This window comes from Rhinolophus sinicus, chromosome 3 (assembly GCF_057876585.1).
Source record: "Rhinolophus sinicus isolate RSI-liver-muscle chromosome 3, RSI-T2T, whole genome shotgun sequence".
Taxonomy (NCBI): domain Eukaryota; kingdom Metazoa; phylum Chordata; class Mammalia; order Chiroptera; family Rhinolophidae; genus Rhinolophus; species Rhinolophus sinicus.
In genome coordinates, this window is record NC_142503.1 from 48,147,905 (window position 1) to 48,161,633 (window position 13,729).

Consider the following 13,729-nt stretch of genomic DNA (forward strand, 5'->3'; position numbering starts at 1 on the left):
TCCAGTGGTAAATCTTGCCCACATTTTCCTTCTGAGTTCTCTCAAAGAGAGGGACCAAGTCTTTTCTTGTGATCTTAGCACAGTACCTTAAATTTAGAGGTACTTCATGTTGTTGAATGGCTGACACAACAATACAATTGGAACTTACTCCATAGAGAAAATAACAGTCACTTAAAATGGGAAGATGACGGCAGTGTTGAGGGAGCTCATTCAGAGATCTCTGTTTCAGTCGTAGCTGCCACTAACTAGCTGTGAGACCTTCGGCTATTCACTTCATGTCTCTTTTCCTTGGTTGCCTTATTTGTAACATAAGACAGCTGGATTAGCTGGCTCCTAAGGCTTTATCTAGCGCTCCACATTCTACGAAATGCTATTATATATTCTCTCCTCACGTACAACAAAATCATTCTATCATCCAAAGATGGAAACATGAGGCATTTTTCTAATGGCTGTGATAAGGATCTGCTGTATATTTAGTTTCGGGAGCAGCCTGGTACCTTTCACAGAGCATCCTAGGGGTTCTGAGCAGAGGCACCTTGTCAATCACCTCCCTCGTCCTCACTCCTCAGCAGGTGCACAGCTAACTACTTAACTCCTTGCAGCCCACACCCTTGTGAGCTGCCATGGCATTTGCTTCCCGATTCCTTGCACATCTGCCACTTTCCCTTGCCGGGAGATTTGGGTCTTTGTGAATCTTAAGTCCTAGGGGAAAAGAAGATGATGGTGTGTGCCTTCCTGGATCTCAGCCTTTGGTACTTAATATATCCTTCTTGGAGGACAGCTTTACCCTCCTTTTATTCCTTCTGTTGTCAAGTATGTACCTTCTCATTGAAGTTAAAAACCCTCTGTGTGTCTCAACTCCATTTGCTCCTTTTCACAACCTATCCATATTTTTAGTGAGGGATTTTTTTGTTTGTTTGTTTTTTAATTATAGTTGACATACAATATTGTATTACTTTCAGGTATACAACAACCTATCAATTTTTTTTTTCACTACTTATTTGCTGCCTCATACATACATTCATTGAAATGGCTGATTTTAGGTGGGGCCCTATGTTCTGAGGCTTACAAGCCAGTTGGGCCAATAAGCTTATTATTATAGCTGCTAGACCATACAGTATATGTATTTTTAAATTTAATACCTTCTTTTTCTTTTGTTTTCATCTTAGAAGAACGAAGGGTGGAAATACAGGAAAAGAAATGGCCCAGCAATTCAGTGCAAAGGGAGATGCTCACACAGACACCATCAGTTGGAGATACAGACAGATCCTTCTGAGAGTGATTTCTAAAATGAGCTGGGAGTGTGGGTGGGAGGGAGGCTATGACCAAGACATTGAGGCTCTGTCCTGCAAAAAGTCAGGACCCTCATGCCTGGCAGTCACATGCAGCCCATGACAATGCTTGGGGCATGGCTCCCTTACCATTGGACTCTCTGCCCTGTGTCCAAGGTAGTGAGTGGATGTCCCAGGCAGGCCACGGTGGGTGGGGGAACGTTGGTTTGCTGAGCTCTCAGCTCTCCCAGAACCCAAACCAGAGATGCGGACAGGGGCAAGCCGTGACAGGCTACTAGGGTCACGCGTTCTCAACTAAGAAAGCTGGCAGCTTCTGGGATAGGGTTCAGTCGGCTGGAATTATCAGGATGTGGGCTCAAACTTCCCGGAGAGAAAGCAGAATAGACACAGGAGGGGACAGAGAAATAGGCTTTACACGGTGTGATTGCTTTGAGGATAGACGTTTCAAAGAGAAGGATCCGAGTTTTTGTTGATTTAGACTAGGGTTTCCAGGCAGGAATTCCCACCCATTCTCAGGATTTTTTTTCTTTTCCGTTTCCAAATCCTGAGAAAAGTTGGTCGGGAAATTGGGAAAATTGGCTCCTTGAACCCAGGTGGTTGGTAGTATCGGCCGTCACTTTGTGGAAACGATTCATCGTGGAGAACAGAAAACAGTTTATATCTCGGGATTCGGGAACAGCAAAGTGAAAAAAATTCCTGAGAATGGGTGGGAATTCCCACCTGGAAACCCTAATTTAGACATTCTGATATCTAAGCAATGTCATGGTACATTAATCTGCCCTCTTAGCCACGGTTTCATGTTCAGCAACTTCAGTTACCTGTAGCCCAAAAATATTAAATGAGAAAATCTAGAAATAAACATTTTGTAAGTTTTAAACTGTTTGCCACCATTCTGAATAGTGATAAAATCTCACACTGTCTTGCTCCATTCCACCTGGGACGTGAATCATCCATTTGTCCAGTGTATCCAGGCTGTTATCACCCGCCCATTAGTCACTTAGTAGCTGGCTTATTAGAAACCACATTCATGTAACTTTCATTACAGTATATGGTTATAATTGTTCTATTTTATTAATTATTGTTAATCTCTTACTGTACCGAATTTATAAATTAAACTTTATCACAGGTATGTATGTATAGGAAAAAGCATAGTATATGTAGGGATTGGTATTAGTCATGGTTTCAGGCATCCACTGGGGGTCTTGGAATGTATTCCCTGCAGATAAGGGGAGACTGTTGTAGTTACATAACCCAAGAATGAATGAAAAAGCACATACAACAGAACTGAAGAGGAAGGGCTGAGGGGATTGGTATAATTCCTATTGAGACCCTGAAGTAGGTTTTGGATGTTACCTAAAGGGAGGAAAGAGAAGTCCCTTAGAAGGTAAGCATGCACTGCTGAGTGACACAGGGTAAATCCACCTGGCTGCATTGATTTATTTGTAGAGGGAACCAAGACCAGTTTGGTTGGTAAGGCCCACGGGGTGAGGCCCAAGTTTTAAAAGATACCTTGGACATCTGACTGAAGTCAAGGACCGTGAACTCAGTCCTGGAGATAAGAGCGCTATTAAAACATTTTTAGCAGGAGGCATTATGTATTAAAGAATAATTTGATGGTGGCAGGAGGAGGAACAAAATATAAGGAGAAAGGCAAAGCAACCACTTCAGAGACTCTCATCTCTACATTGATTTTTCCAGCTCTTAACAGTTAATATTTTATAAACATGGGAGGGACTGCTAGGCAGTTCAGGTCTGAGGCAATATCACTTCCATTTCTCAAGTTTTAAAAACTCATTTCTCCTCCCCATTTCTGACATTAGCATGGGAATTATTTACAAGTAAAAACATTGATTTATTCCACATCCAAACAAAACCAGGCACCAAGTTCCACAGAGGCTTCCCAGATGTGTGAAACAATAATGCTCAGAAAAGCCCTCAGTGACTCCTATTGGTAGAATGAAAAGCAAACTACTGCCCATAGTTTTCAAGGTTTTTCGCCAACTGCCTCTGCCTCTTCCTAATTTTTTCCCTTACAGGACATACTCCTGTAGGCTAAACCCCAGACAAGCCAGGTGACTTATTTCGGGCTCAAAGCCCCAAAATGCTCGCATCCTGCTGTCATTCCTGTCTTACTTATCTTAGTATCTCTAGCACTCAAAAGAGCATGTACTTGTGGTTGACTAAATTCCTTACATTTGCATAGCACTTTAAAGTTTTCAAAGCATTTTGAACACATTATCTCCCTCTTCCCCAAATAACCCTGTGATGAGCCATGGTAGGTGATCTTGTATTACTTTATAGAAGAGGAGATTTAGAAATATTGAAATGACTTGGCAAGATCAAAGCTGTTCAAGCGAGAAAGCCAGAAAAACTCTGGTCTTCCAGCTTCTAGGTCTCACTCCCTTTTGGTATGTTGAATACATGGTACCCAGGAAAAATACACTTAGAAATAATATAAAAATCTATTGGATGTTAGGCATGAAAAGTCAAAGTCACAAACCATCAATTAAATAGGTAGTTTTAAATTACAATGAATAATCAACAGAGGAGAGCTTACCAATTCATTTTGTGCTATCAACCTGCACAGAAATTGGCAGACTTGATAAAACACAGCAATAGCTCATTTCCCATTGACCTTTTGAGAGCACAGCTGAGAACCAAGAATTGAAAAAAAACTTTCACTTACCTCAAATGTGGCTATTGTTCAATGCACCTTATTCAAAGCTCCTGATCGCAAAGCTTATTTCCTTAGTTTAGATCCATTTCTAAAAACCTTGGTTATGACAAAAATAATGTAGGCCAGATGTTATTTATTGCTGTATTCCCAGTTCTGGAATACTGAATTGCAAGTAGTAGGTGCTCAATAAACATTTGCTCTGGGCATTGTTTCCTGGAGTGCAGGATAATTAGTGCTATCCCTGTGCTAAAATGGTTTGGACGCTATCTTGATTTAGCTGCCACACACCTTCTGTACTGCTGGACCCAGCTACCACTTAGCCTTCCCAATTTCAAGGAATAGTAATATAAAAGAACCACAGTAAACTGATCAGGAGTGGATCCAAAGCTTGCTTTAGTCACTACTTCAATGGTCATTTTGCAGCAGGTGGCTCACAGAACAGTGACAGCTACGTTGGAACTCACATCCTTGGATTGAAAAATCTGAGATCAAATACCCTCCTTGGGCTTGTTTGCAGTGGTGTTTTATGACTGAGTTCTGTTTCATCTCTCTAAGCTGGAGGATAGGAAAGTAGTTAAGGCATCAAATGATGGTCGAATTCATATATCTGGTGGAACTTTATGACACATATGTACTTAGATTTTGTGAAGCCAATGTGGTGTTAAGACCTGTACCTCAAAAGTGCTTCAAGCATGTCAGCTCTTTAGTCCATCAAACACTGTATTCTACATATTAAAAACGTAGGCATTAAAATTAGTAGTCTTAAAGGAATGACTTTTACTAGAATTACTCTGTGGACCTGGAACCCTGGCCTGTTTCTTTATTTGTAAAATAGTGGTGGTACCACCACCACCACCACCAGCACCAGTATTGTAAGGAGAGGAGTTAGATCAAATGCAGACCTGGTGTGTGTCAGACACTTAATGGAGACATCCTCGTTCAGCACCTCAACAAAGACTGGGTGATAAGAAATTCCTGGTTGGGCATCTTTTAGAAACTTCAAAGACCTTTTAGATTTGTTCTAGTGCTAAACTTATAGAATGCTGTGGGAGAGAAGAAAATGAAGAGGTCAAATACTTTATGATACTGTTTAAGGCTATTCAAAGTGTACAGATATGGAGGGTTTATAGAAAATTTGTCTTAGTGGGTAGACAATGCAAATGCCAACACTATGCATCCCGCTGTAACCTACTTAAAATAATGGCAAGAAAATCTGGAAGATATAAAAGCAACTCAACTTGAAATAGTTAAACTACACCTTATTTGCAGGTTATATTCCCAAGTCAAGACTAAGGCAAAAACTATATGTACTTAAAATCACTTTAAAAACTCCTTGAAAGTGTGCCATGAGGACAAGATGTTTTTGAAAAACATCATTAGGATCATAAAGCTATTACAGAATAGTTACACTCTATACACTCCCAAGGCACTTTAAAATGATTATGTTTTGAGTTTGTAGATGAACAATGACAATAATCTGTCAATAAATTCAACACAACAGTCAGATATTTTCTCTAGCATCTCACAAGATTTAAGTAGTTGGCTTGAGGTCATATTGTTTAGATGGTATGTACCTTGGATTAGAGGATAGAAATATGCTCAATGCCTTTCAATATAACTATGAGGGAACCCACTGCCTGAGTTAACTGCAAATCCACACTTCCCATTTCCTGGTTGTTCTAGGGCATACATTCTCTGAGTGTAACAAGTGGAGCTGGCAATATTATTTAAATAAATGAGAGATGATTTATTTATGGCTAAATGCATATAGTTAAATTGTAAGTGTGGATGATTGACTGGCACTGTGCTTTCATTTTAGAAATATCCAACTGTATATAGTCTAACTTTTGGACCAAGATATCTAGTAAGAAATTCATTTTAAATTGTAACCCACAATATATACACATATACATATGAAAAAAATTCACAGAATATTTATTATATACTATGTATTTGATTATTCCATTCTGTTCTATTTTTTAAAAAAATTAGGTCACAACTCAATAGTTTTCTTGATCCGTAACTGGGTTACAACCTACAGTTTGAATAATATTGAACTAGAAGATTACAAGCTCTCAACTACTCAGAGAATTGTGTAGGGCAGTATCTAAGGGTTAAGGAAAACAATCAAGCAAGCACATTTGTCCATAATATTTTAATACTTTTCCACTTTTAAATACTGATTTTAATTTTGTGATTGTAACATGGAAGATCCAACTTTATTATTTTTAAAAAACATCATTAGGATCATAAAGCTATTATAGAATAGTTACACTCTATACACTCCCAAGGTACTTTAAAATGATTATGTTTTGAGTTTGTAGATGAACAATGACAATAATCCAAATATATCATCTGAACAACGTGGACTAAATACTGGTGAAAGTTTTTATTTAATTGGACAAACAACTGATAAGCTTAAAGATAACCAGAACAATTTCACAAGAGAACCAGCTCAGCCCAACTAAAAATTTCTCAACAGCAATTCACACTGATGTTGGATAGGTGTACAAATTAGTTGATGAAACTGAGAAAACAGGAAAGCTATTCCTCCTTTTCCTTCTTTTGTATTCTCACACCTCCCTCCCAGCCATCCCCATCCCTGGTCTGGCTGCTCCTGTAGCGATCCCAACTCGGTAGCTGATCACCCTCTACCTCCAAATCAGGAGCTCTGGATTCTAACTGAAGCACTGTGCTCTCTTGAACTGTATGGTGGGCACTCAGGGAACAAAACCCCAATAGTTTTCAAGTTTCTATCACAGTACAAAAGTAACTGAGTAGAAAAGAGAGTAAAAAGATAATTTTTTTGGGGGGGGGGTTTGGGAAAGAGTAGGAAATAACTGTGGATGAAAAACATCACGTATATTCTGTATGTAGGAATTAGCCATATGGAAATAATTCTAGAGGGTCTGGATATTGTCTAAAGGGCTAGTACCTCTCCAAATTTTGAACTCTTTTAAATTCTGTTCATATTCCCCTACTCATTTCCAAATCTGGTTGGACAGGATTAACTCTAGTGAAGTACTAGTGCAGTTATCCAAAGGTAAAATGTATCCTTTCCTTTTCTCCTTTTTTTAATACAAATATTTTTAGTGTAATCATTTTATTTACAGAATAATTGCAAAAGTATATCATTAACATTTAGTGCAAATGCAACTAATGATAATTAGATTTAGATACTGCCTTGTAAACTTTCCATACCTTTGTAAAATAAAGCTATCCAATTTAGTTAAGAAAGAGTTACTTGTCTGTGTTCATGATAGTTACCAGAAATGGCAAACAGAGAAAAATTTTAGTGGGCATACAGAATTTTTTTGAAGATTCCCATTAGTGGCTGTGGTGAATAAACCTCCCCTCCCCAAGATTCCCATACTCCCACATCCCAACCCACAGATGATTGTAAAATAAAATACACATTTGAGGTATAAACTTTTGTTTTTAAACATCACAATACAAAATGTTAACTGGTGATGTAGTAAACTGATATAATTTGTCTTATTTGCCTTACTAGCATTACCATCATAGGCACTTTTCCACGTAGTCAAATTATGAACAGCATTTTTCTGTAATAAGGCATATTCCATGCACATCATTTAGAGAAAGGTAAATTAAAAAATAGAAAAGATTTATGGAGCATGAAATCTACGTGCATGTAATGTAAGCATATGTTTTTATATGTATTTTCTCTCTCTGTACAGAATAATAAATACCACTATATCTGATGCAAGTAATTCACTTCCAGGATTGTGCATATTAAGTGATCAGACTAATCCCATCATTAAATTATCACCTTGCATTTATCATTAAGACTCCATTACCATGTATGAAATATATACAGGACATGTTCCACGTGACATGACTTTCTGCTTTACAAAATGGGTCTGATTTCTGTGTTTCTACAGAGATGAACTAGTCAGCAAAGCATATACAAAATGCCTCTGATTTATGTTAAGTACATTTGTGTATTAACACAACGAAGATTTTGAAGTGGGCAGTCATTTATACTTCAATGAGTACAATTCCTTGCCTCATTTCCATGCTTCAAGGTTTTTCAGAGGCCTAAAACTAATAAAACTAAAAAAGGTATTTTACATTTAAGTTCTTACAGGAACTAAGGAAAGAATTTCAGTTTGAATCACATGGAATCCTTTACTGCTCTGCTGAAGTTTATGATCAAGAGGCGAACAGGAGCACTGCTCACATTTTCTATGTATATCTTGCAACATATCTTTTAAACTGACCCAAATTAGAAGAACTAACAAATATACCTATTACTGAATACTAAAAATATTGAATCAAATGTCAAACTCAGTCTGATCTGCTTAACAATGCCATATAGCCTCTTACAAATTTCATGAAAACATGAACTCATTTTATCCTGACCACTTCATCAGAAACTAGTTTATACCCATAAGATTTGTACAGATGTTTCTGTTTGGAGGCAGGCAGAACCAATTTTGGAGTTGCCAAATTGTGTTTCTAACAAACTGAAAAAAAAAAGCAAAAAGAAAAAAAAAGCTGTAGCACACAGAACACAACTAAAAATACAAGAAATATAAAGATATCTGGGGAAGAAATAAAGCTTTTCACTCGCTCCATCAGAACCACGGTTCTTCATGGGAGTAAGACTACAGAAAAGGCAAAATCACAGGTTATTGACAGCCCTCAGTTATTAAGAGACACTTTACATTATAACATGAATCATTATAGAAATCAGCAGCAATGAATTCTATGATTATACAAAGCAAAAAGTCAAAAAAGTCAGAAAATTCTGGACACAGATTTGACTGTAGGCCTAAAAAAAGAACCCCATCCAGATATTTGGTACACAGAAAGCACAAGCTCCAAGTGTGTTCAACTCTTGTGCTTTTCTTTTGTGCACAAAACCTGATACAACTGAGGATCTTAGGCCGGACCTTACTAAATTAAAAATTCTGAAAAAGTTTCCAAAAATTAAAGCATCAATTCCTAGTTGTGATTCAAAGTTGTTGTTTTTTTTTTCTCTTCTAGGAGCAAGCAAATAAAAATATAGCCATGTACATGTGATTTTACATGTATTTATAGATATATGCTGAGTGCAGAGATCTAGCAGGAGAAAGCTAGTGTTAGATGTTCAGCTTTGCTATTGCAATATTTCTTCATTTTTGTATACAAGGCCAAGGTGTTGGGCCACAGACAAGGCTATAGATCCTATGTTCCAGCTTAGAGCATTCAATTTTTTTTTTTTTTTTTTTAAGTTTTTCCTCCAACATGGAATGTCACACAGCCTTGCTTCAGTCACTGTAAGAAAGAAAATGACAAGTGAAAAATTCAGCAATATGTTATTACTAATAGCTGCAAGAATACCAGAAGAGATTCCTTCTACCCTCTGAATTCATGGAATGCACAGAATCTCTATTAAAATTTATCTTTTAAAGATTTTCACCTTTAAGAATATAAAATTATTAACTTTTTAAGTATTTGAAACTAATTCTATCAGCAAAGAATAAAGGTGTAACGAATCTCTTGAAAGTTAGAAAGAAATTTAAAAGGGTAATGTGCTATAGGTAAGCAAAGGGGGAAATCAACCAGAGGTCTCTGGATTTGTACCCCATAAACTGGCATTTCCTTCTTCTTAATCTTCAATAAAAATTATGCTATACAATACCATTTATCAAGAATTTAAAAAACTTAGTTTATGAGATAAACTTGGTTTGTTTCTTATCTTAAGAAACAAACATGGCTCAGACCTTGTCAAATGTATTTGAATTTTGACTAAGAATTTTAAATATCTTTCAACATCATTAACATTATGGCATTTCTCTAAAGATGAGACTGACTACCCTAAGTTACTATTTCTCCATGACCAAAATTAAGAATGTTAGCTTTCCTAATGTTTTGATGCTAGAATCCACTTCATATAGACATCTTCCAAAAAGTATTATGAAACAAATATTACTTTAGGTAAACAAAGATTTTCACCACATGTTAAGGTTTGAATTTGGTTCTCAGTCAGAAAGAAGCTCAACCTGGACTCAAGGCCAGAGCCAAGTCATTTACACACACACACACACACACACACACACTGCTATCTCCTTCCCCTGAAATAAAATTTTTTCAAAAGATCTCAACCCCTTCTATCCTAGGGCCACTAAAGAAGAAATGTGCACCCATGCACATACATGTTCACAAGCACACAAACACACAATAAAACAATGCCCCAAATCCAACAGTTAGAGGCAAACGCTAGCAATGTGTTAGCATGTATTTTCAAATGTTTACGAAAATTATTCTTCTTCTTAATATAGTTGAGAGCATGTTCTCTATAATGGCATTCTGATATGTTTTGCCATGATTATCTTTTCTGCCCTACTTAGCAAGGCTAGGGGTAGAGGTGAAGAGAGAAAGCAGATAAAGCTGCATGCTTGGTCTTGGTTATAGCAAAGAGCAACTTTTTAGAAATCTTAAGGCTTTGGGGAGAGATACCCAGCTAAGGTGACAAGCCTGCTGCCATCGTGTGGCATCAGGTTTCTGCTTTATTTGACAAATACAGTGCAAAGACAGACTCAATAAGAAGTTATGCATCCAGATCTAGCCACATCAAGTTTAAAGTATAAGGTAGTCTTACAATAGCACAGTTATGCAGTGCACTTATGCCTGAAGAGAGAGAATTCCTCAAAGATCAGGATGTATCCCGAAACACTAACCATTCAGATCACTAAGACCAAAACTTGTTTAACATTTTCAGGTCACTGTTTTCCTGGGAAGAGCTAAATATCTGGGACATCAATGAAATAACCTTTATGTTTGTATCTGACAACAAATTTAGCTTTTGAGTGTGTTTTTTTTTTTAAAAGAAAAACATACTATAAACAGCATCATAAACCACACATAACTAAAAACATCAGTCATTATATGGTTATTGACTATATTATTTTTATCTAAAGAAACTGACTCAAGAATATAAATTTCTCAGAGGATGAGAATGAGAGGACGTTCATATAGTATACTTACTGACTGTGAATTATACTTTGGTAGTATCTATTAAAAATTTAAATATTAACACACACTGAGAGTTTGTAGAAACAGAATTATAGAAATGTTATCAAATGGACCAAAATGCTCAAACTCATTCATAATAAGAGAAATACAATTAAAAATACATTGGAAGAGTATTTTTCACCTATAAAGTTGGAAAAAAATTAGAAAGTTTTATTTCACACATTGTGGGAGGGCGCCACAGGTAAACAGGCAGTCCGACACATTACTGCTGGTGAGACTGTAAATTAATACAAAAACAAGGTGTGTATAGTTTGCTACCTTTTCTTCAACAACAAAAAAGTGTATGTATGGGAGGAATACACTTTTATTTCCTTAACAGACATGAAAAAAAATCTCTGGAAAAACACACAAGAAACTGTAATAGCAGTTATACACTTCTGTGCGTGTGGAGGAGAGGCAAAACTGAGTGAATAGGGGGCAGAAGATAAATTTTACTGTATATATTTTCATGCTTTTGATTTGTGAACCAGGTTACCATGTCACTCATTTAAAAAAAATTAATATTCCAGCTCCCTTGTGCAAAAATGTTTAAATGCAGCATTTTTGGACAATAAACATGGAACCAACCCACATATTAACATGGGACTGGTTAATAAATTCCACAATATTCATACAACAGATGTTAAAAGAATGAGAGGGTTTTATATGTCTCGTGTCTTTATATGGAATAATAGTCAAGATATATTGTTAGCAGGAAAACAAGCTGCAAAATAGTAAGTATGGAATAAATACATTTTTTAAAACAATCAAAAATATATATGTAAGTATAAACAAATAAAAGTCTAGAAGAATATATAACAAACCTAACAGTAATTTCTAGGAATGGAAAGATATAAGGAATTTACACTTCTCAAATTTTGTAGTTCTTTGATGTTGAAATATCTTTAAATAAGCAGGTATTATTTAATATAAGCAGAAATATAATGAAAAAATAAGTTTTAAGACTATGAAAATGATAATTCTTCATCTGGGAACATCATAAAACACAGAAACTACTTTTAACGATGAACTAAATTTTGCTATCTGCAGAATCATATTAGTCCAATAAAGTTTAAAAAAACGTAACAGATATCTTCCAGTACCTGTTAATACTAGAACAAAATAGGTTTTCCTGCAGTTTTCTCTTGGACGTAAGAAGTGAAACGTTTTAGAAACTTTGGATACTCTCGTTTTGCCACTGCCCTTAACACTGAAGCTGGTGCCCATCCTCCAGGGTTCACTGCAAGTTAAAGGAAAATTAAAACCTGTTAAGATAATAATTCTCCAAATACGTGTGAAATACTTATTTTGTTCCTTTGCTTTTAAAAAATTCCTCATGCTGGAACAATCAGCATCTCTTGATTATTAATCAAGTCTTGATCATTAATTCCTTAATATTAACCACCATGCAAAAACAGATAGCAAATAAGAAATTACTTATTACCTTTCTAAAATGTTCTTAGTTTCCTAAATTATATGCAAGTATTAGTATAGCTACATTTTAGGTTACTTAAGATTTATTTATCAAACTCTACTATAATCAAACAGTAACTTACTCAGGCATAACCGTCTCTAAACACACTACGTAGCAGTTAAAGCCCCGTATAACAAAGACCTGAGGATTTGATTAGATGGACTTTAACAACTACTGCAAGTAGGAAATGGGTGTAGTAAGGAACCAAAGGAACAGGGCTGTCCATCAGCAGGCCAATGTGAAAAATAAATTTATAATTAGCGACTAATAAGGACTAGGAACCAATGATTTAGAAAATGAGTAAGGCTGACAGTAAGAAAAAGAACTATTACTTTCCTTTCCTACTGTTGTTTATTTTTAAGGAATTTAATAAAATGGTTCTTAAAACCATGGATATGTGACAGAGATCTTGATAATGAGGTTTTAAAATTCACTTATCAAGCCCCAGCTTTATTTCTGACATAGTAGTTATGGGGTGAAATTCAGGTTATGCGCATTTTGAAAGTTTCTTAACAGTTTTGATATATATCTCTCCAAATTAAAAATTACTAATCTAAAGGATAAAACCTAAAAGGCATTTGTAAATGGCATTGGTTCAAATGGTCAGTTATCATGTCGATCATACTAAGAACATCTACATTACCAAGTAGCAAAAACAAACAACAAAATACATACCATTAGCTACATATGTAATCTTGCATAAAATGTTGTCCCTGCTAATCTCGTGGTTTCCCTCTGGTGGGCTTACCAAGGTTTGACAAATCATAGCAATATTTATTTTGGCACGGACACATCGATTGTTTAACTGCCAAAACAAAAATAAAAAGAAAATACCAGTATAGTAAACACCCACTATTTCGTAATCTCTACTGGTGTAACATTACATAAGGTTAACCGAAACTATAACTCATCAAAATCTCCAACGAAATCTTGTAAACACCAAAAAATAATACCTGCCAAGCTGATATGACACCAGAAATGATTTTCCCTCCTCTTACGTAGTAAATGGAGCTAAATCAAGGTAGAAACCACAACGGTTTGCCAGTAGTTGATCATGGCTTGAGAGGTAACTGAGAAGTAGCCTACACATACTACCCATCAGCTGTCTCACCTCACCTCAGAGCAAAGGAAAATAGCCTTGCTGGGATGTTCACAGCCATGACTGTTGTCCCTCAGGTAACAGGGGCTAACCTGTTCCAAGGAGCCAACATAGAACAAAATCTAAGAATCATTAAATCAAAGATATATGTGTGTGTGTGGGATATG

At 36.2% G+C, this 13,729-nt stretch overlaps 1 protein-coding gene across 3 annotated transcripts in view; it reads right to left on the reverse strand.

Moving 5' to 3' along the window:
• Positions 1-6,109: 6,109 nt before the first annotated feature.
• Positions 6,110-13,729, reverse strand: part of CERT1 (ceramide transporter 1) — a 95,849-nt gene continuing 88,229 nt past the window's right edge. For 2 of the 3 annotated variants that reach the window (XM_019728139.3, XM_019728140.3), the window contains 3 exons: positions 13,139-13,268; positions 12,093-12,229; positions 6,110-9,249 (listed from right to left, as the gene is read on the reverse strand). In XM_019728139.3, the coding sequence (XP_019583698.3) occupies positions 12,102-12,229; positions 13,139-13,268 (258 nt within the window). In that variant the 3' untranslated portion in view covers positions 6,110-9,249; positions 12,093-12,101. The remainder of the gene's footprint in view (positions 9,250-12,092; positions 12,230-13,138; positions 13,269-13,729) is intronic. The other variant, XM_074328817.2, reaches the window with a different exon arrangement.